This window comes from Nannospalax galili, unplaced genomic scaffold, assembly GCF_000622305.1.
Source record: "Nannospalax galili isolate Female #2095 unplaced genomic scaffold, S.galili_v1.0 scaffold632, whole genome shotgun sequence".
NCBI classification, from domain to species: domain Eukaryota; kingdom Metazoa; phylum Chordata; class Mammalia; order Rodentia; family Spalacidae; genus Nannospalax; species Nannospalax galili.
Genome location: NW_008332816.1, coordinates 13,830 through 38,610, shown reverse-complemented (window position 1 = coordinate 38,610; position 24,781 = coordinate 13,830). Strand labels below are relative to the sequence as shown.

General features: G+C 38.4%; 1 protein-coding gene across 1 annotated transcript in view; it reads left to right on the top strand.

Moving 5' to 3' along the window:
* The window catches only part of LOC103729693 (zinc finger protein 729-like), a 33,705-nt gene extending 11,510 nt beyond the window's left edge, over nt 1-22,195 (top strand). The window contains exons 2-3 of the mRNA XM_029560906.1: nt 4,952-4,966; nt 21,400-22,195. Of these exons, the coding sequence (XP_029416766.1) occupies nt 4,952-4,966; nt 21,400-22,195 (811 nt within the window). The remainder of the gene's footprint in view (nt 1-4,951; nt 4,967-21,399) is intronic.
* The last annotated feature ends 2,586 nt before the right edge of the window (nt 22,196-24,781 follow it).

The following is a 24,781-nucleotide window of genomic DNA, read 5'->3' as shown; positions in this document are numbered from 1 at the left end:
TGTGCGCCACCACGCTCAGCTGATGCACATGATTTTTGATATCCATCCATTTCTTTTAGGTGTTCAAATTTAGTAGAGTATAGGTTTTTAAAGTATTCCCTTATAATGTTCTGTATCTTTTTTGTTATCTGTTGTGATATTTCTCTTCTGTCTCTGTTTTGTTGATTTGGATTTGTTCTTTCCTTCTTTTGGCTAACTGGCTTAAGGGTCTGTTTATGTTGTTTACCTTTTCAAAGAACAAGCTCTTAGATTCATTGATTCTATGTATTGTTTTCTTTGTTTCTATTTCACTTATTTCTGCTCTGATTTTTGTTATTTCTTCTCATGTGCTGGATTTGGGTTTCATATGTTCTCACCTTTCCAGAGTCTTGAGTTGCAATGTTAAGTCATTTTTTTGTGTTCTTTTTGGTTTTTTAATGTGTTAGGGTCCGAGACTCCATGGGCTTCCCAGGAAAACAATATGTACGAGCACGGAGATGTAATTCAAGCAAAGTCTTTATTAAGCCAGCTAGCTGGGGTCGACCATCCTCCCAAGACACGCAGGCCTGGTTAGAGCAATCGACCCTGAAGCAACTTCAGGCAAAGTTTATATAGGATTTTCACAGCCGTTGTACCAGAGCCCATGCATTTTTCACATAACCAATAGCTTTAAAATACCTAACCTATAGATTTAAGCCAATTCATGTGTGTCACCCTCTGGGTGGTATGTGTCAGTTTCCTGATTTCTGTAATCTCTTATTTATACAAGCATTTCTGACCTCTTTCTGTTATCTCTCACATGCCTATGTGACTTATCACAGGTCACGCCCTGGGGCAGCAGCCCACATCCCGTTATCTATCTCCGGGCACTCTTATGTCTCAGTCTAGCCTTGTACCCGATTTGAGTGGCTCTTACCCAGGAAGTTATAAGCAATGAAGTAATTAAACTTAAGTACTATTATTCTCTCTCTCTCTTCAATCTTTGATTCCCTCTGTATTTTTCCCTTACAAATATAGGCACGTAGGGCTATAAACTTCCCTCTTGGGACTGTTTTAAAGTGCCCCAGAGGTTTTATTGTGTTGTGTTATCCTTTTTGTTTCATTCCAGGAATACTTTTTAAAAATTATTTATTTAATAACCATATAATTAGAAGAGGCATTTCATGACAACAGCATTGACATATTCAATAACAATTTCCAGAGCTAAGATGCGTCTGTTTCAAGATTTTATAAACTTCCCTCTTGGGACTGTTTTAAAGTGCCCCAGAGGTTTTATTGTGTTGTGTTATCCTTTTTGTTTCATTCCAGGAATACTTTTTAAAAATTATTTATTTAATAACCATATAATTAGAAGAGGCATTTCATGACAACAGCATTGACATATTCAATAACAATTTCCAGAGCTAAGATGCGTCTGTTTCAAGATTTGCTGTAAATTTTTAGGTTTACAGTTGAATTAATACAGCTATACAATATTGTACTCAGTATAAACCATGTATAAAACCTATAAGACATAAAATTAAATGAGGTTTTAAACTTTGAAAAGGATCTCCATTTCATTATTAAAATACACAGTTTCATACAGAAAAATTCATTTTTAATACAATTGACAGTAAGATGAACATGCGTTTCTAATCTCTTTATATCTGATTATTACTAGTCACAGTCGGTTACTTTCTGAGCTCCTTGGTATCTGAGCATGGATATAAAGTCATCAGGTAGATTTCAATCGTTCCAAGAACACTTTTATTTCTTTCTTAATTTCTCCTTTGACTCACTCATCATTCAGGAGTGTGTTGTTTAATCTCCATGATTTTGTGTACTTACTAGAACTTCTTTTAGTGTTAATCATAAGCTTTATTGTATTGTGGTCTGATGGAATGCATGGAATTATATCAATATTTTTTGTATTTGTTGAGGCTTGTTTTGTGCCCCAGTATGTGGTTGATTTTAGAGAAAATTCCATGGGGTGCTTAATAGAAAGTGTATTCTTTGGTGATTGGGTGGAATATTTGGTAGATATATGTTAGGTCCATTTAATTCATATCATTTAATTAAGATGTCTCTCTGTTTAGTCTCTGCCCAGTTGACCTATCTAATGGAAACAATGAGGTATTGAAGTCCCCTACTATTACTGAATTGGGGATAATCTGTGCCTTAAAGTCCTGTAGTTCTGTTTTTATGAAATTGGGCGAGAGTTTGGTGCATATATGTTCATGATTGTAATGTCTTCTTTGTGAATTGTCCCTTTGATCAGAATGAGGTGACTGTATCTCTTCTGATTAGTTTTAGTTTGAAGTCTATTTTGTCAGATATTAGAATTGTAACTCCTGCTTGTTTCATAGTGCCACTTGCTTGGAATATTCCTTTCCATTCTTTCACCTTAAAGTAGTGCCTGTCCTCGAAGGTGAGATAGGTTTCTTGAAGGCAACAAAAAGTTGGATTTTGTTTCTAAATTCATTCAACTAGCCCATGTCTTTGATTGGATAGTTCAGTCCATCGATCTTTTCAGTTATTATTGAAAGATGTGTTTTGGTTGCCATCATTTTAATTTCTGTTTGTATTCTTGGTATAATTTTGTGTTTCTACAATTATACCTTCATTTAGTTTGTTTCTATTGCCCCTGAGGTATAGTCAGTCCTTTTTCCATTCTTTGTATTATTTTAAGTACTCTGTGAAGGGCTGCTTTTACTGACATGAATTCTTTCAGGCCATTTGTATTGTGGAAGAGTTTTCTTTCCTCTTCAACTATAATAGGGAAGTTTTGCTGGGTAAAGTATTTTGCATTGGCATCCGTGGCATTAGAACTAAGAATACTTTGGTCCAGGCTCTTCTGACTTTCGTACTTTGCATTGATAAGTCAGCTGTAATTCTGATTGGTTTTCCTTTACTTGTGACTTGTTTTTCTCTTACAGTTTTCAGTATTCTCTCTTTGTTTTGTTCATTTAGTGCTTTTAGTATGACATGCCATGAGGAGTTTTCTTTACTGCTCTTATCTATTTGGTGTTCTATGTGCTTCTTGCATTTGTATGGGCATGTCTTTCCTTATTTTGGGGAAATTTCCTTCTACAATACTGTTGAAGACCAGGCCAATACCTTTAATCTGAAATTCTTCTCCATCCTTTATGCCTATGATGCATAAATTTAGTCTTTTCATGGTTTCCCACATTTCCTGCATATTTCATTAATATGCTTTAAAATTTTTTTCATAATTTTTCCTTGAGTGGTCCCATTCTTCAACTTTATCATCCAGTCCTTATATTCTGTTTTCCATTTCACTCATTTGTACATGGTGAGAGATGAGTTCCATTCTTCTGCATGTTGCTATCCAGGTTTGCTGGCATCGGTTGTCGATGATGCTCTCCTTTTTCTTTGTATGTTCCTGTAATCTTTGTCAAAATGAGGTAACTAGGGCTGGAGAGGTGGTTCAGCAGTTAAGAGTACCATCTCCTCTTGCAGAGGACCGGGGTTCAGTTCATAGCATGCACATGGTGGCTAACAAGTATCCTAACTCTAGTTCGCTTAATGATGAAGAAGTGATGTTGTTTATCTCTTCTGCCAAATTGAGTTTTAAATCTGTCTTGTGTTATTTGAGTAGATATGCCTGCTTGTTTCCTAGTTCTGTGATGGAGTACTTTCTCCATCCCTTTATCCTGAGGCAGTATCTATCTTTGAGAGCAGCACTATTTCTTTGGGGTAGCAAGAAGGTGGATCCACTTTCTGAATCCAATCTGCTACACTGTGTCCTTTATTTTGAGGAACTGTGGAATTGTGACCATTAATATCTGAAGTTATTTTAGATAGTATGAATCAATTCCTGTCCTTTTGTTGATTTTGTGTTGTTTTCTTAGACTTTTTTGAGGAATAGTTTTGGCCTTCTTTTTCACCTGTGACATCCACGTGTTTAACCCTGTTTTCTATTCCTAGTATTCCTTCCAGTATCTTCTGTAGAGCAGGCTTAGTGGTCATATATTCCTTTAGCCTCTGTCATGAAATCCTGTTACTTCTCTTTCAGTAGTTTTGTGAAGTGTAACAGTCAATGTTGGCAACTGTGAAATAAAAATCTTTCCAAGCTCTTCTGGCCATTGAAGAATCTGCCATTGCTGTTTTGTGCCTTTATGTGGGACTTGGCCTTCTCTCTTGCAACTTTCAGTACCTTTGTTTAGTCTTTGTCTTAATGTTTTCACTATGATGTGCTGTGGAGAGTTTCTTTTCTGGACCTCTCTGTTTGATGTTCTGTTGACTTCTTGTACTTGGCTGGATAACTTTCTCTGTAGATTTGTGAGACATTCTTGTGTGATTCAATTTAAAATATTATGCAGGATGGGTGTGGTGGTGCACGCCTTTAATCCTACCATTCTGGAGGCAGAGGCAGGCAGATCTCTGTGAGGTCAAGGCCAGCCTGGTCTACATAGCAAGTTCAGGCTAGCTGAGTCTACAGGGAGACCCTGGAGTGTGTCTCTTTTTTCTCTGTCCATAATTTGCAGGTTTGGCTTTTTAATGGTGTCATAAAATTCCTGCATATTCATTTTTTCTGTTTTTTTTTTAAAAAAAGAATTGTCTATGCTTTACCTAAAAGCACTTTTTAAAAATTTCATTTTATTTATTTTTATTTTATGTGTATGCATGTATTGCGTGCATGTAGGTAAGTGCACCAGTGCCGTGCAGAGCCAGGAGCTAGAGCTACAGACGGTTGTTAGGTGCCATGCGGGTGCTGGAATTTGAACCTGGGTCTTCTGTAAGAACAACCAGTGTTCTTAACAGCTGAGCCATCTCTCCAGGCCCCTAAGAGCACTTTTAACATTGATTTCTGGCAGTGAATCTTATTTGAGTTAGCAAAATGGCAAAGACCACCCTCTCATGGTGAACTCAGTACACTGCATGATGAATGCAGGCCCTGGATGGTCAGCAATGGGCTTCCTGTGACACTTCCTGAGACATCTATTTCCTGTCAAAATCCGGACTTTCGGAGGGACAACCTCAGGGTGTTAGAGAAATTCCAGGTATTTGACTGGTAATAGGGGAGAACACTGGGGGGAAGATAAATGTGGTCTTTTAATGTCACTTCATTTACCCAGGGAAGGAAATAATTATTCATCTTCTTTTGAAAGCTCTCCAGGGTGACAGTTAATGTATTAAATTCTTAGGAATTAAAAGGAATTTCTTATCAATTGGTATCTTTTAGTAGTATAGAGCATTTTCTTTAAAAAAGAAAATCTCTCCTTTTCCTTGTTTGCTTGACCCGGTTCTTCAGGCCTCCTCCAAGTTCTGTGTTCTGATGTCTCTATCTGATCTATTCTGGTGGTGAGGCTTTGTAAGTCAAATTTACTTCTGGGAGACACATTGCCACCCTCTCTCCTCAGTCCTTACGACCAACTGATACACTATTCCTCCAAAGATTTGCTGCAATGTGTCTTATCTGTTAGAATAGCTGAGATTGTTCTGGGATCAGCAATATGGCTTGCTACTGGGAAATGTCAGAATCCTTGCCCACACTTGCCTGAAATACCTGCTTTTGTAAAATGCTGACTGTTTAAATAACCTAAGGGACACCTATACTTCAGTGCTGGAAGTCTGAAATCCACCAAATGATTACTGCCAAGGGCCTGCATGAGAAATCTTGTAAAAACCTTGTGTTTTATTGTCCATGCCTCATTATCTCTGGAGTAGGTTAGCCTGAGTGTGGCCAAGGATAAACTTCCTGAGCATGGTTTGATTCCCCTATCTTGAACTCCCTCCATGTATTTATGTGTTCTTGTGTGTGTGTGTGTGTGTGTGTGTGTGTGTGTGTGTGTGTGTGTGTGTTCTTTTTGAGATAGGGCCTCCCTGTAGCTGGCCTGCACTTGCTCTGTAGACCAGGTTGGCCTTGACCTTGAACTCATAGAGATCTGCCTGCCTCTGCCTCCCAGTGCTGGGATAAAAAGGCGTGTGCTACCACACCCAGGGTATAAGTGTTCTTTTTGGGTTCTGTATCTTAGATTTCTTCTAAATTGCTCTCTTAGGGAACATTGCTATGGACTTACTGCTCTTTATTGTGGGGGCGCATATTTTCTTGGTTTATCACATTTTTAGTATTTGGGGGATGATCTCTGGGCAAGTGCATTTAGTTTGTTATCTTTTCCTGAGTTTTTTTAGTGGAGGAGGATGGAATCCCAAGGTAAAACTTTCAGGCTGGGTGTCTTTGGAGGTGTCACAAGAGGACAGAACCCAGGCTGGGGTGCTAGGTAGGGGGGTAGGGTGTCTTTCTAGGTCCAGGCGTGGTCTAAGCCCACAGCAACGCTGTAAAGAGGCTGTGTACTGGGTCTAGGGCTAGAATGACAGCTGGAGCCACTTGGTTGGGATTTTGAGGTGCGTGGGAGGGGCGGGGTCTGAGTGGGTCAGGGACAGTCACCTGTGTCAGAGGAGAGACCCAAAGAACGGAGGTGGAGCAAATTCCTGTGGTTAGAGAAGGGGTGTGGCATGGGCGGAGTCTAAAGAGTACTGTGCCTGGAACCTGGGGTGGAGTGGCCCCGGGGCCTGAGCTGAGATGGAAAGGCGCCAAATCTAGAGAGATCCTGGGGCCTGGGGGCCTGGAAAACGCCACTTGGTGCGGAACCGGAGGCGGACGGAACCTGACCGGGTCTCCGGGGATGTGAAAGTTCACCCAAACCACTGGAACAACGTGGAGCGGTTGGAGTAGAGAGAATGAGGGCGGTCCGGGAGGGACCGGCAGGTGGGAGGAGCGTGTGGAAGGAACCTGGAACCCGAGGCCTCTGGAAAGACTCCTGGTCATGTGATCGACGTGGCCCGAGACCCTCTGCTTTCAGAGTTGGAGGCTCAGAGCAGAGGGAGGTCCTCGAAAATCACCTGGGATTTAAACTTTGTTCATGCTTACTCTACAGCAAGAAGAGCAGGTCCCAAAGTTCGTTTGCAGACATTTGGGTACGTTGGCCTGTACATACTCTTAGATTTAGATTATTAAAGATTATTACATTTAGGTACATTTAAGACCATATGAACTAAAACGAATCCTGATTTTTATCAGCAATTTTATGGTTTCCAAAATAATCAAATATACTACTTCAAGTAATGCGCTGATGTTGGCAAATATGGCAGTGATCTCCATTGTACAGCAGTTACGTGAAGTCAGTGGCTCCTCCCCTTGCTGTGGTGGAGAAATCAATGCTCTTGCTGTTTAAAATGATCCAGGCATTCTGGCTTCCATGTTCTACTTTTCTGTGCCTGAGGTAGTGGCGTTTGGACCTGGAATCTTGCCGTCTGTAGAGAGCTTGTTAGAATTAATCATAGAAGGAATGATTTTAGGTGTTTTGAATCAGAACCTACATTTTAATGGACATCCACAGTTATAGGTGTAAGCATTAACAAAAAGGAAACTTTACATTCACCACTAATGTTCCATTTGATATATGTAATTTATGATATGGACCCAGCATAAAAATGTATATTCTTAGGTTGAGTTATTAATTTTAGACACTATAGCCCATAAAAGCATAGTACACTCCCTGAATATGAGGATATCCTGCCATACTATTTCCACAGTTAGAAAATGCATTAGAGAATATGACAATGTCCAAAAGCATCTTCAGAGTACTATGATCATCATCCTTACATCAGAAAATGCCTCTCAGTCTCTTTGGTTTCCTTGATTCAAGAAAAGCAATCTGCCTGTGGACAGATGGTCAAACTGTTATTGTTCATTTCAGGGTGCGTTGACATTCAGTGATGTGGCTGTGGACTTCTCACAGGAAGAGAGGGAGTGCCTAGATCCTGCTCAGAGGGCTTTGTAAAGAGACATGGTGGAGAATTCAGCTCTCTTGTTAGTGAGAATATTTTTCTTACAGAATTCCTTACTTATAATCAGAGTTCCTTGGGGAGCTACTATATGTTTGTGTTAACTTTCTGTGAATGAGTCTCACATCTCATAAAGTGAAATTCTCAGAGGAATGTAATGTAATTTTGTCTGTTCTAATGTTTGTCCTTTGGGAAGTGTTGTGCTTCTTTCATTTTGTTCCATGGTCAGTTCAGAAACTTTATAGCATATAATATCATCACCGAATCATAAAATTCCATTTCCAACCCGGAATTTGGTCTGAGCTGTCATTAGAGGTGGAACACTAGTTATGCAACCTGAAGATGCTCTGTAAATATCAGTGTTCTGACAGAATATTCCAATCGGAGAGTCATTGGTCGAATTCCCTGTTGTGTTCTCTCCTTATCTGTTGAGCTCACTACTGTGTTAGAGATCCAGGTCCTTTCTAAAGACTCACATCATGAACCACCCAGCACAGGCATACAAAAGTGCGAGAGCACTTGGTGATTTAAGCTGTGACCACCTGGGATCCTTGGGGTGATGGTGATGTCCTGAAACACTCAAGAGGCAGGTGTTCCTGAGGGACACACTCTGCACACTTTGTTAGTCTTGGAAAAAGATTATTATTATCAATTTTTAGAAATTACATTTGTGAGACATAGAGCCAGACATCCATAAATTAAGATGTAGGATTTTAAGATAGATTCCACTTTTTAATACTAATTAAAAATGTTTAATTTATTATTTTATGTGTATGAGTGTATTGCCTGCATGTATGTAATTGTTCCCATGTCATGCAATACCTACTGAGGTCAGAATATGGTGTTGGATACCCAGAAACTGGAGTTACATATAGATGCTGTTAGCTGCTATGTGTGTGCTGTGAGTTGAACTTGGGTCCTCTGTAAGAGCAGTCAGTGCTCTTAACCTCTGAGCCATCTATCTCTCCAGCCCCTTAATATTAATTTTGACAAATAAGAATTGTGTATGTATTTAGAAGGTGTAATGCAATATTTTTTTCTCTACGTACCTTTTTCAAATTGACTATTAAATTGATGCAATTACCACTTAATGAATTCTCATATTAAAATGCATATACTGGAAGAAATGTCACAAGGTAGTTTCGAGACTGAAAACTGTCTTATAAGCCCAATTAGTATGAAATGACTGCTCCTTCAATACTGCCCGTGAGATTTCAAAAATGTGAGATTCTGAATTTCAACCAAAGCCCTCCCAGTTCATCAGAAGAGAAACATTTGTCTCAGTTAAGTACATGATAAGGCAGATTTAAAAAAAAAAAAGTTTCTATTCTACTCTCTTTGAAATTCAGATGCACAGTCTAAATGTCCCTCAGCCTGTGAATGGATCATGTAAATTTGCTACATTTACACAATGGAATGCTACTCAGTGGTAAAGGGAAATGGAATCAAGGAATTTACAGGTAAATAGTTGGGACCAGAAATGGCTGGACTAAGTGAGATAAAATAGATGCCAAAATCAAGCCACAGGTTTTCTCTCAAGTTTTTTTCCTACCACCGAATCCTGAATAGACACTTAAAGGAAGTGAATTCAGTATGGGCTAGAGATATGTGCGCTCCCTAATTATGGCAGCACTGTTTATGTAAGATTGCCTGGAAAGGAAATTCATGGAAGGAGGAGAGAGATGGCTTCTTTTCAGGTAAATACATCCAGGGTCATGGACCCATAAAATTTCTTTCTCAAAATGTTTGGTATTTTGAACTTGTAGCCTTTTCTGGTTCTAGATAATAGCTATGTAGACCACACTGGCCTGGATATGCCAGAGATCAGCATGCCTCTGCCTTCAGAGTCCTGGGATTAAAGACTTCAGCACCTACCATTCCTGACCCACATCAACTCTTTACATGTGTATCACCTATGTAGCATAGCTGTCTCTCCATTCTGTCCTCCAGTCCTTATTTTTTCCAGACTAATCCAATGACTCCATGACCAACCATTTCAAAAATATGTCTGATGTGGTAGGTAAAAATTAAAACATGTCAGTCTTCAGTTCCTAAACAGGATGGACTTGGGTCCTCATATTGCCACTGTATTGTTCTTTTAACTGTACATAAAACTGATATTTTTGTCTCATTTTATTCAGATATTGTATTGCTTTGAGTATCATTTATTTCTTTATTATTTATTTATATGTATTTATTTATTGGTCTTTTTGAGACAGAGTCTCCTTGTAGCCCCAGCTCTCCAGGAACTTACTATGTAGACCAGGCTGGCCTTGATCTCACAGAGATCCTCCTTCTGCCTCTGGATTCCTGGGATTAAAGATGTGTGCCACCATGCCCAGGTGCTGATCATTGTAATCTCACCCACATCATAGGCCTGATGGAATGTGCCTCTGGATTTGTTGACCCTTGTGTTTTTTTGTCTCCTGGGAATTGATTCCCTTGGTTGAGCTGCTCTGCGTCAAATCCAGACTTTGACATCATTGTTTTTAATTTATTCGGAATAAGGTTTTTTTTGGTAGTTTACAGAATGATGCACATGAATCACGAGATTTAATGCAGTATCTCTCCTTTCATCACTGGTAATTTTCTTCCTTTCTTTGGAGAAAGAAACCTTTCTCATAGTTTGCTATGTACTTAGGTTTCCGGCTGGAGATTCTGAAGCAGGCCTCTTTCTCTCTATTGGTATTTCTACTTCACACTCAATCACAGCACTGCCTCCACGACTGGCACTTTGTACCTCAGAAAAGAGCTCCATTTAGGAAATGTTACACACTTGTAGTTGTCTGATTTTGGAGGCATTTCTGTAAGCAGCATCAACATTGTTCAACCAGTGTTGGATCTTGTCTTTGTGTTTTCATTACTCTCTGTGGTGAGGAGCCCAGATCTCAAATCCTCTCATTGTGGTGTGGGTCAGCCAGTGTGTTCCTTCTAGATAAATTTTAAGCAAGAAAATGAGGATTAAAAAAATAGAAAGTACTATGAAAAATAATGTGAGAGTATTTTATGCCCTAATGTTGCTACAATTTCTTCATTGCATGCAGGTTCTAGGACACACTTCACAAAGGTCGTTTCTTCTTGCTATTGAGGGAGAGCACACACCATCCATGGCACTCTTCATTTAAACACCTCCTCTATTCTTTCTGCCATGATCTGCTCTGTGCTGCTGGAGAATGTGTCCTTTGTACCTGGGTCACTGGCCTCACTGCAAAGCCTGTTAGGAGAGGGTTAAGTCAGGCCCAGCCACAGATTCTGTTAAGTCAAAATCTATTTTTTATCTAGGTCTACAGTGCACAGTTATAAACGTTCAATTTCCTGAAGCATACTTACAAATCAGTGCTACTTCAGATCAAATAAATATGTATAACTGATCTTGTATGCTACAAATATAAGAGTGAAATACTGTTCCCTCGTTGGGGTCTTAATTTTATGTGCTATACGCCTTAAAATCATAGTCTGGCTGGATGTGTTGGTGCACACCAGTAATCCCAGCACTCAGGAGGCAGAGGCAGATGGATCTGTGAGTTCAAGGCCAGCCTAGTCTACATAATGAGTTCCAGGCCAGCTGGGGCAATAACTGTCTCAAAAAAGAGAAAAAAATCATAGCCTGCACATAAATTTGGAGGATCTATTGCTACTCTTTTGCACATAGTGAGTAGATTATAGAGAGTTACTACATTAAGAATACGTTTAGGGCTGGGCAAGGTGGTGCACGCCTTTAGTCCCAGCACTCCAGGCAGAGGCACGTCGATCTCTGTGAGTTCAAGGTCAGCCTGGTCTACATAGTGAGTTCCAGGCCAGCTGGGGCTATAGGGAGACCCTGTCTCAAAAAGACAAATAATAATAATAATAATAATAATAATAATATCCTTTTGAGATGGCCATATTTTCCAGTGCATCCCGAGCTATCCACAACAGAAAGTGCACAGGTACCCTAGTGTGCCCCTCAATGACTCAGGAAGTGTCCTCTCCTCTTCCACTAGTATGGTGGTGCCCTTCCAGTATGGCCAGCTGCTGAGTGACTAGGCTACACCTTGGGAATGGAAACAGCCAAATGTCTCAGAGCCAATACGCCGAGATGCTGGCCATGATGGATGAATTGGGTATGCCAGGCGCTGGAGAGCCTGGGGAGACTGAAGCAAGGTGTCGTTCACAGTGCAGGCCTGCAGCTGGAGTGACTGGCTGGAACAGCGCAATGCCAGGTCCCAGTCTCCGTAGTTCTGAAGGTCCCCATCTTTGTACAAGATGGGAGGTTATACAGTTCATGTCTCCCACTGAGATGAATTTCTTTTGTCTTTTTGAGACCCTGTCTCAAAAAGACCAAAAAAAAAAAAAAAGAATGTGAAATTACTTTACAGGAAATGATTATTTGCCCCCAATACTAATTTCTCCCTTTTGTTTATTTATTTATTTATTTTTATCTTTGGAGTACATTTAACATTTGTATCACTCAAACTGATTTGTTCTGTTTCATAAGCTGGCCTGCTTGTCATATGCTGTAAATCCTGCTTAACAGAGCTGCTTTCCTAAGCATTCGCATGGCTCTGCATGCTTTGAAATGAGCCTTTAAAAATGAACAAGTTAGACTACAGAAGAAACAGCAATGTACCCCGCTGAACAAGTACCCTGAATATTTCCGTCCTGAGACAGTGTGTACATGTTGGTTCCACATTTGCTGTAAGCTGATCAGAACATCTGGAAAGAAATGACTGAAACTGTTTGCATTTTGTATGTATTTATGACTTGCTGTAATAAACCTTATCTTCATTAATAATTTTTACCAGAAGGCCTGGTGTGGTGGCGCACACCTTTAATCCCAGCACTCAGGAGGCAGAGGCAGGTGGAGCTCTGTGAGTTTAAGGCCAGCCTGGTCTATATAGTGACTTCCAGGCCAGCTGGGGCTGCAGGGAGACCCTGTCTCAAAAAGACCAAAATAATTAATAATGATAACAATAATAATAATAATAATCTATACCTGAAAAAAAAGAAATATCCTTTTGAACAATTCAGATTGCTCATATATTCTTCTGAACATGTTTACGCATCTCTTTTTTCTTGGGTCCAGTACCCTGTTCATGGGTACGTGGTTGAATTGTCATTTTTCACTTTAGGACCCATTGACTTTCAAGGACGTGTCCATAGACTTCTCCCAGGAGGAGTGGAAATGCCTAGACTCTGCTCAAAGGGCTTTGTACAGGGAGGTGATGTTGGAGAACTACAGCAATCTGGTGTCTATAGGTGAGGAGATTTTTCTGGCAGATTTTTTTACTATTCTTGTTTCTTTGACAAACATCAGTCTACTTTGTACATATGTTAGTTTTGATGTAGACTCTTTAAAAATTAGTGTATTGGGAATGTCTGGGCCTTGAGGAAAAGAATTTCCACATTTTATCATTCCTTTTCATTTCCATGTGTTAGAGGAATTATCTATATGCATTAGTTTTGGTGTTAATTTCAGACACCCATTAGTACATGATACTGTAGCCAGAATCTCAAAGTTCCATTTCTATAGCTCATTTGAATAGTAAAAGAACTTAGTGTATGAAAACTGAAAAAATTCCTGTGTCTTCTAATAAGCCTGTCAGAAAATGAAAATTGGGAAATTATTTGGAGAGTCACCTCCTTTTCTCTAGGGTATCAGTGGAGCACAGTGCTGTGTTAGAAATCCCGTATTTTCTAAAGAATGCAGCAAGCACACATGCCCCTTTCTCCTACACAGGTCTTGCTGTGTGTAAGCCTGTTATGGTCTCCTGCCTGGAACAAAGCAAAGAGCCCTGGAATGTGAAAAGAGGGGAGACTGCAGCCAACGAGGTAGGTGTGAGTGGATGAAGGATGGGCCCAGGTGAGAGGTCCTAAGTAAAGAAGGATAAAGACCTGAAAATGGATTTGTCATAGTTTGTTTCTCTAGAAAGATTCCGATAATTTAATTTATAACATGTCACTACACTTGGTCCTGTAGTAAATGGCAAATGACTTCTTTTATTTCACATGAATTATGTGGAAATTTCAATGAAAATATACATTGAATATTTGTGCATTTCACATGAAACATCATAATCATCTTTATACTCCTGCTCTGTCTGAACCCCACCATGACCCCCTATCAGATTTCACACATTCTGTTGTATACATTAAGACCTATTGAGTCGAGGTTTTGGGTTTTTTTGTTTTGTTTTGTTTTGTTTCTTTTGGTCTATTTGAGGCAGAATGTCTCTGTAGCCTTGATCTCACTATGGAGACCAAGGTTGGCCTCGATCTCACTATGGAGACCAGGTTGGCCTCGATCTCACAAAGATCTGCTCACCTCTGCTGTCCATGTTCAGGGATTAAAGACATGCACAACATACTCAGTCTGAATCAAGTTTTTAACATATTGTGGAATCAGTAAATTTTATATCTTTTGTTTCTGCTTTAAAAATATTTGTACCTTATGATTCCTTCTTATTTTTCAGTGTTTTAGAAGTATTAATGCATTTTTTCTGAAAATAAGTGTAAGTCTTTGATGAGACTCACCTAGAATGTTTATATAGCATGAAATTGTATATTTTCTTCCCATTTTTAAATAAGAATTTGTTAAATATGTGTGACTTTGTATGTGGCATTTGTGGATTCCTCTGTTTTCTATCTACTGTTGATACCTACTGCTGGTCAGAAAAGAGATTGTAAAAACATTGTTCTTGTATAATATTTCAGACTAATTCTATTGCCCAAGACATCATCCATCTCCAAAAGATTTCTCTTATTCATAATCTTTGTGACTTCAGTATTCATCACAGATAGGATAAAGTTCACAGAGCTGTAGGTTGGAGGCTGTGTCTTCTTCAGGCACCTTCCTTCTCTCTATAATTCTTGTCAGCCACAGGATGAGATTTCTTATGTCATGACCTTATGTCCATTTGCCACCGAAACCTGTAGATACTGGACTGAAACCTCTAAAGATGGAGTTAATGTATAATAGTCTATCTGCAGAATACTGTAAATCAGATGAAAAATATCACAATGGAATGTGTGGTAATATTAGAGAAAATAGATAAAATTAGTTTCAAAAGATAAATAAGTTGAAAAGATCAAGATTACATGTTATCAATATACATTCTGCTGGAAAATAGCAAGAGAGTGGATATAATGTGCTCTGATCAAAGAATGTTAATAATGTGAAGGAACGTGCATGGGTCATGTACAGTGTGTCTGTTCTTCAGATGTCATGATGCACATCACAAATTCATAGAGCGTTTCACAAAATAAAAGTAAGTAAAATAATCACAGAGAAAACTCTCATTATCTAGGGACTCTTCACTTTGGGAAATATGACATGAAAGAATGGTGGAAAATTTTAAAACTAACTTTACTCAGGCATTTCTTACTCTGGCTTTGTGATTGTATTTTTCCTGTAGAATATTTTAAATAGTTTTGTTTGAGAACTCATAATCTTGTCTCCTGACTTTTCTAATTATTTGTTTTACATTATGTGTATGAATGTGTTTCCTAAAGGTATGTAAAGTGCACCTGTTTCATGCAATGCCCACAGAGGTCAGCAGTCAGCAGTGGATCCCCTGAAACTGAAGTTAAGGATAGTTGTTAGCCTCCATGTGGGTGCTGGGAACTGAACCTGAGTCCTCTGCAAGAGCAGCCATTGCTCTTAACTGCTGACCCATCTCTCCACCTCCCTTCTGACTTTATCGTGCTGGATCAATCACTCCTGCCACTCAGTCACTCAGTAATGAGATTTCTAATGATGCCATTCAAAATATTACATTCTTTCCTTATATATACCCGGTAATGGGAATAGTGTTTACATAAGGGAAAGAAAACTGTGTTCAAATGTATTCAGTGTTTCAAGCACTCAAGTGAAACAGTAAAGTCACCAGATTTCTTTTTAATTTAACTGTTCTTTTTCCTTTTAACTTAACATATGTTTTGGGTTTTTTTTTTGTCTTTTTGAGACAGGGTCTCCCTGTAGTCCCAGCTGTCCTGGAACTCACTATGGAGACCAGGGTGGCCTTGAACTCACAGAGATCTGCCTGCCTCTGCCTCCCAAGTGCTGGGACTACAGGCATGTGCCACCACGCCCAGCTTACATATGTATTTTTTATAATTATCTTTTAGAACACTTCATATATTTGATTACACAGATTAATTTACTAACCAATGAGTTTTAAAAGTCTATACAATTACGGGGGCTGGAGAGATGGCTCAGCAGTTAAGAACACTGGTTGTTCTTGCAGAAGACCTGGGTTCAAATCCTAGTACCCACATGGCAACTAACAACTGTCCATAACCCCAGTCCCAGGGGATCCGACAGCCTCTTCTGATCTCCGGGGGCATTGCATGACATGGGTGCAATGGCTATGCAATTATTCACTATAAGTAGCTGTTCCAACTAAAAGTTGCCGGGTGTGATGCAGGCCTTTATTCCCAGCACTGGGGAGGCAGAAGCAGGTGGATCTTTGTGAGATTCAGGCCAGCCTGGTCTAACTACATAAATAGTTCCAGGCCAGCTGAGGCTACAAGAAGACACTGTCTCAAAAACACCAGCAAGGGGGGCAGAAAAGACTGGAGTGCATAGGAAACCACAGGTGTCCCACATGACTCTTCCCACTCAACTTCGGCCCATCTCTCGGGTGTCTGCCGTTCACACCTGGGAAAGTTTTTCACTCTACATCACTTCATGTATCATTCCCGTAAGGATTTTTGGAATTTTTCTAGATATATTTTAAAATGTTACCACTAAAATATGTTGAAACTGCATGTTTTATCTCATGTTCCACTTCTGAGTACCTATATTAGATGATTCAATGTATTATCAGGTTTTTTTAGTATAATGTTTTTATTAATTACTTGAAAATTTCTTGTCTGCAAACAATGTCTTTTCAGAATATAGGAATACTATCTTCCTGCACTTTTATGGGTGCAATTTTCCATCACTATGATGACTAGCCAGTAGAGGTGAATCTTTGCAGTCAGTACCAGCTTGATTTCTCCTTTTTCTTCTATAGCTCTTGTGTGCAGTGTCCACAGCAACAGGGTCTTGTCTTCAACTTCTGGAGGTAACTGAGGTTTATTATCTACAATATACAATGAACTCAAAATAGTAAACATCAAAACACATACAACCCAATTTAAAATGGGGCAAGGAGCTGAACAGGGAGTTCAATGAGGATGAAATACAAATGTCTAAGAACTTCTTTTAAAATGTTTAGCATCAGTAGTCATAAGGGAAATCCAAATTAAAACCATTTTGAGATTTCTTCTTTTGGTCTTTTTGAGACAGGATCTCCCTGAAACTGACCTGGAACTCACTATGTAGACTGGGCTGGCCTCGATCTCACAGAGATCCATGCCTGCTTCTGCCTCCTGAGAGCTGGAATTAAAGGTGTGCATCACCATGCCTGGCCATTTTGAGATTTCTTATCACCCCATTCACCATAGCTAACATTAAAAAACCAAACAACTGAATGTTGGGAAAGGGTGACAGTTATCCACCCTTGGGGGGAATGTACCTGGTGCAATCAAAATAGAAATCAGGGTGGAGTTTCCTCAAAAAAACCTGGAAATCAATCTACCATATGATGTGGCCATACCAGACTTGGGCATATAACCCAAAGGCTCTATACATACAACAGAGATATATGTTCATCCATACTCATTGCTGCCCTTTACACAGTAACCAGGAAATGGAAACAACCCAGATTTTCATCCACTGTTGAATATATAATGAAAGTTTGAGACATTTACACAATCAGCCATTTCAAAAAATAAAATTATGAAATTCACAGGCAGCTGGGTAGAAGGGGGGACAATCTTCCTGAGTGAGGTATCCCAGACCGAGAAAGAAAAATGTTGCATTTTCTCCTTTATAGCTGAATGATAGCTTTGAATTCTTAGATATGTATGTTTCAATTGAGAGAGACTAATAAACAGCCATGGAGGGGTACAGGTTCATGGGAAGGAGGACAAGATGCAATGCTATACAAGGGGAAAGGGGACTAATAGCATAGGAGGGGTTCAGTTGGGATGTGGAATGGGAGGGCAGGGCAGAGAAGGGCGTATTCTTAGGGCTAACTAACACTAAAGGATTTCTCAAACTCTGTGGAATCCTACCACTTTAGAAACTTTTTTTTTTTTTTTTGAGACCAGGTCTCCCTGTAGCCCCAGCTGTCCTGGAACTCACTATGTAGACCAGGTTGGCCTTGAACTCACAGAGATCTGCCTGCCTCTGCCTCCCAAGAGCAGGGATTAAAGGCGTGCATCACCACACCCAGCACAGAAACTTCTTAAAGTACATTCACATACATTTTAATCACATATTGAAAGGAGATGCCTTATAACAGGTGCACATTGCCCCTACTAGAAACCATATCTTAGCATAGAGAAAGCCCAATGCCAAGAATGCAGTCTAGTTTTTGAAGCTCTAGACTTGGAGTCCCATAGCTCCCCCAACAGTACTGGTCATGGTCCCTGTTCTCGTTATCCACCAGGACTTGATGGTAAGATTCCAATATATTCACTTTTAAAATACCTTTAAAACTCAAGAGTTTCCATATGGCATGTTCCTACACACTTCCTGTTTCTGATCCCCCTCTCTCACTGCCCTCCCCCTTCCTCGTCCTCCCTCACAGTCACTTTTATCCTCCTGATACACAATATGCTTTCATCTCACATGGCTTTTTCCCCATTACTCTTTCTTCTTTCTACCCTCTGGGGATGTAATTTTCACATCTGATTTCAAGTTTCTTGTGTTTGAACTATGCCTGGTCCCACATATGAGAATTAAACCTAGGATCAATTTTGTCAGAGAAAATCCATAATACTTGTCTTATCTAGGAAATTCATGTACTTCACATAATACAAATAATTTTACTTTTTATAAATTAATTTTTTTATAAGTAGAATTTCCTTAAACTTATATTTGCATACACATCAACATTGCATCTGCTTCGTATGCAAAACCAATTGCCCCCTGTCAGGTACCCGTGTGCTTGTAGCATGTCGCCTCTAGGGTCATGTCCTCTACTGTTTTTATTGTTGTTCTTGTTCCCTTTTTGAATTCTTTGTTTTGACTGGTCAAGTATGAGTCTTGAAATGTTGACTAATCTTCTTGACTTGATACTGTGGAAAAAATCATAGCTGCATCGTTCATGAGTGCAATGACCATGTCATGTCCAGAAATGAGCTCTTCACAGAACTTTTCCCTGTCATTAATGTTCTGACATTCTTTCTGGCTCCTCCTTGAACATGTTCCCTGAGCTTTGTGTGCGCAGTTGACATGGATGTGCATTTAGGGCTGAGCACACGGTAGTCCCTTATTCTCATCACTTTGACCAGTCATGTACCTCTGTATTGACAGCCACCCACTGCAGAGAGATGCTTCTTGGGCTGAAGTGGAGGACAGCAGTTATCTATGGGTATAAGAATCAATACTTAGAAATCATAATGACAATATGTTGTTCAGCAAAGCAATAGTGGTAGGTTCACCCCCAGGGAATATGACCACTGGAACCATGAGCTTTTCACCAGGTTTGTAGCACCAAATCTGAATTCCTTGTGTGGAGTAGGCCTCCATTCCAATGCAAAAACACTGGTTACCCAAATAATGTTTGTGGACCTGTTGCACCTGGGTGTGGGGGCACATCTTGCCTATTTGGTCAGTGTTATGGCATGCAGCATTCACAGAAGAGAGACTTTTGATGACTCTTACCCCCAGTGTCCTGCATAGCATTTTCTCTCACTATGAAATCTAGTCATCAGGGAGGAAGTTTTTATGTGTGTTCCAGCTTGATCTCTTTGTCTTACAACCACTGTCCTTTCTGCAATAGGGTCTTAACATCTAGTTATGGTGGGCAACTGAAAACAATGGCAATAGACTGTGTCATTTGGAGGTGTGCTGTATGCATGCCCAGCACTGCCATTTCCTTCTCATGATGTATGTGTTCTGGGATGTTCATTGTCCACATATGCAGTGTACCTATGTTCATACTCCTTCAAAATCTACATATTTTCAAGTTTACTTATAAAATAGGATTTTCCATAATCCTTAGCTTTGGTTAACTAATCCTAAACCCCATTTTCCCCATTATCCCCTTTCCCCCATCCCTACTTAATCTTCTAAGTCCCAGTACTTAACCAGGGGGACATGGGAGGAGTTGCTAGTGGGCTGGAAGGGATGGAAATACTGCAAACACAGTGCTCATGTTAGAAATTCTTTAAAAATGTTCAGAATCCTCACCATCAGGGAAATGCAGAATAAAAGTACTTTGAGGTTTCTTCTTAAGCCAGTGAAAATGGTGATAAAAACAAATGACTGCAGATGCTGGTTTTGGAGTTTTAAAAGACAATAGAGTGAGGAGGTCGTTGATTCTTCCTCTGCAGTCAGAGCTGCTGAACCATGGCAGCATGTAGCAGGACAGGCCCTGTGTAAAGAAGTTCCTGTCAGAACAAGATTCCCTGAAAGGCCATTGTGTGAAGCTGTGAAAAATATGTCTTGTGTCCATGTGGAACCCTGTGATGGTGGAGATGCTAGAGCCATGACATATCTGCCAATAAGTCCAGCAAGGGGGGAATGGAACCAGTCTCCCTTAAAGTCCTAGATAGTAGTTCCTTCTTTATTAGTATTAATATTGGCCTTTCTTTGTTTTCTGTGTTGTTAATGGTGGATTCCTTCTGGGACATGGTGTGTTCATCAGTTACTCTTTACAATTGTATTCTGACTTCTGTTCCATGAATGTGAGTGTCTTTCTCCTCTATGTGTCCTGTTTGCTTCCATACATTCTCAAGTGATGGTTTGCTTGCCCTGAATGGGTGCTTTTCTTCACATGCCCTTCTTCCACCATCATTTTTTTTTCTCTTTTTGAGACAAGGTCTCTCTGTAGCCCCAGCTGACCTGGAACTGGCTATGTATAATACCAGGCTGGCCTTCAACTCACAGAGATCTGCCTGCCTCTGCCTCCTGAGGACTGGGATCAAAGGTATGTGCCATTACGCCCAGCTTCCTCCATCAATTTTAAGAGTTATATTTTCTGCATTAATTTTAGTTAATATATTTGCTTTCACTACTTGGCATGTATTTTTACATTATTTCATGCAGTTTTGGTCTTCATTGACAAGAGATGAGATATTATTGCGTATTTTCTGCTTTTGTGATGAGTTGGTATTTTTCCCTAACAGGATTGATTAAGTATTGATTTTTGCTTGCTATTTTTCTCATGTTGCCTGTAGCTTGGAATGCAGAGCTTTGTTAACATGTATTTGGCCTCTCTTGTGATTGTATATCCCTCTATTTCTCTATTTTTTCATGTATTTTCTACTCTATTTTTATTAAATAAATTTTCCCACTGTTGTTTTGATTTCAGCTGCTTCTTTTAATCCATAGATTTTTATTTTTGTTCCCTTGAATGTTTCTCAATGTTGTTGGAATTTTTATTTATGCTTATCACATGTTCTTTTTGTATTTCTGAATATGTGATTGTCTCAGCCTTATTATCCATATTGAAATGTTGTCTTCTTGTTTTTTTTTTTTTTTGGCCTGGAGAACCCAAGTCTTAAAAAACATCAGACAATGTATAATGCAGAGAAACCCTACAAATGTGAGGAATGTGTCAAGTCCTTTGCTCGAATGTCAACTCTTAGAAGACATCAGGTAGTGCATACTGGAGAGAAACTGTACAAATGTGAAGAGTGTGACAAGTCCTTTGCTTTCATGTCAAATTTTCGATCACATCAGAGAATTCATACTGGAGAGAAACCCTACAAATGTGAAGATTGTGACAAGACATTTACTGAGAGCTCAACACTTAGGAAACATTATAGAATTCATACTGGAGAGAAACCCTACATATGTAAAGAATGTAACAAGTCCTTTACTTGGATAGCAAGTTTTCAATTACATCAGCAAAGACATACTGGAGAGAAACCATATAAATGTCAAGAATGTGACAAATACTTTACTCAGGCCTCAAATCTTAGAAGGCATGAAAGCATTGATACTGGAGAGAAACCCTACAAATGTAAAAAATGTGTCAAGTCCTTTACTCAAATGTCAAGTCTTAGAAGACACCAGGTAGTGCATACTGGAGAGAAACTGTACAAATGTGAAGAGTGTGACAAGTCCTTTGCTTTCATGTCAAATTTTCGATCACATCAGAGAATTCATACTGGAGAGAAACCCTACAAATGTGAAGACTGTGACAAGACCTTTACTGAGAGCTCAACACTTAGGAAACATTACAGAGTTCATACTGGAGAGAAACCCTACATATGTAAAGAATGTAACAAGTCCTTTACTTGGATTTCTAATTTTCAATTTCATCAGCAAATGCATATTGGGGGGAAACCCTACAAATGTGAAGAATGTGACAAGTCTTTTAGTCAAATGTCATATCTTAGAGTACATCAGCAAATACATACTAGAAAGAAACCTTACAAATGAAAAAGGCGTGAGAAGTCCTTTACTTGTATTGCAACTCTTTGAGAACATGACGGAATTCATAATAAAGGAGAGACTACAAATAAATATAAGTAATTTGGAAATTCCTTTAACTGTATATCAAATGGTAGAAGTTATCAAAAATTCATACTGCTGAGACAGTGTATAATTGCACAGAATGTGGCAAATCCTTTACTCTGTGAGCAATCCTTTGGAAACAAAACAGAATCCATACTAGACGGATATCTTTAAAAGTATGGAAAATGTTGAAGCATTTATATTTATATATTACAAAACTTCATAGTATGTTGAAAGAAAACTTAGAATTAAATGCAAAATTCCAAAATCTCTAATAAAAATTTATTTCTAGTTGAATAAAAAGCAATTCATAATTGGGAGAAACTAGAAACATAAAAAATGTGAGAAAGCCTTTACTTTGCCATCCAATCTTGTTGAATAACACAGAATTCTTATTGTAGAGAAAACCTACAGATTTTATATATATATATCAGCCACTATTTACAAATGGCTCCTGACTTAGGAAACATTAGAAATTTCATAGTGAACAGGAAACCTAAAATCCTTTAAAATGTATAAAGCCTCCTAATTTATATAACAGCATGGGTACAGTACATATCCAAATATCAAACCTCTTAAACTCTGGAAAATCCATAATAAAAAAAAATCCAGGACACTGTACAGTCTTGATAGTATGCCAAGCTAGAGTATTATAGAAAAAAATTTAAAACCACATCAATTATTTCTATATTTCCATAGAGTGATATATTTTAATAGACATAATTTTTTTTATTTAGAAACATTTGCATTCCCAAAATTGGAGTTTTGAAGAGCAAAATGCTATAGGGTAGTTTGACCCTCACCTAAATACATATTTTCTGACTTCTAAAGGATCTTATAATTTATAGCAACTGTTGACTCAGAGTTGAAGGAATACATTGTCCATTAGCAATGCTTCATTAGTACCAGTTGTTTCATGAATAATTCATGGACACAGATATATTTTCTTTTTGATGAATAAGAATGCATTTTAGTGTGATGTATGTTTGTTTGGCATAGTTCTATTCTAGTAAAAGTAAAGGAGAATCCTGAGAAAGCAATCATTCCCAGTGACCCAGGAGAAGAATAATCTATCAAGTACATTGATTTAGTGCTGAGTAACACAATCAAAAGACTGGTTAGATGTTTACAGTATTACTTGATGTGCTGAAAACAATAGACATCAGAGTTTTAAAAGTTAAACCTAATCTTAGAGGATTTGTGATTTTAACGTTGTACTATCCTATTACATTTTAGCCTGGGTCTTTGAAAATGGAAGATAATGATAAAGATTGAATACATTGTGTACCAAGCTAGAGTATTATGGTGAAAAAGAAATAAGAGCTGTTATGTAAAATATTATTATAAATCATTAAATTTATACAAAATCGTATGTTATATATGTGTATGTATATGTGTGGATAGAATCATATCTGTAGGAAACTTAGTTGAATTCCCAGTATTTTAGCATTTTGAAGATTGTACACTATTTGTTAGTTTACTATGGAAATAAAATCAATCTGTCTTGCTTTTAAAGGATTATGTGATAATTTGTTTTAATAGTTGTTCCATGAGAGCTGATGAGTCTATAGTACATTTTCAAGACCTCATTAATATTAGTTATACTATGCATTATTAATGCCCCATGCACAGTTCATGAATGATATAAAAAATTGATTTCCTTCCTTTATTGTGTAGCACTAAGAATGTGCTTCAATGTAAAGTAGGAAGGCTGGGTTTCATTTCTCCAAAAAGCCAATCTTCAATATCTGAAATAAACTATATTTTGAGATATTCACTAAGGAGGTGAATAGATAGCAAGTCCATTGAATTACTAATAAATATTGTAGTAGGGCATTGTTGGATGTTGTTAATCCAATCTAAGTATAAAAACTAAATAAAGACAGAAAAGAGAAAACGTTATTAACATATTTATGTGTTCATCCATGAATATATTAAAATTTTAGTGTTGCTTTTTGGAAATGGTGTATAATGACATCCAAGCTGTCTGTTAATTTAAAGAAACCCTGTTTCTTTAGTTCCTTTAATCTGCATTTTGTTTAAAATGCATTGAATGCATTTTAAAACAATTTTAAAGCTTCATATAAGTTGATTTTATTTTAATAAATAAAGCATATGCTTAATGATGTAATGTGGAAATTGTATGAAAAAATATGATCTTCCCTCCAAATAGAAACTCTCACATCTTCTTTCAGCTGATGATTGAAGAAGGCTAATGCCAGGATAATCTTTCAAATTTGAATAAATCAGAGGATTGGTTTTTTTTCCCCCCCAGGGATCTGTTCCTTAGGGACTTACCCTCAGATAATTTGCATGATCTATTTATTAGATATTACATATTGTATAAGAGACATTAAGATACATATAATGAAAATTATCTGGCACTGTCACTGTAATCCTAACATGAGTATTGATGTATCAGTCATTATTTTTCTTTGCATCTACCCCCCACCCCTTCACAGGACACCTGAATACATGGATTTGTCTTTTCCTTACACCTTGAAAGAAAGG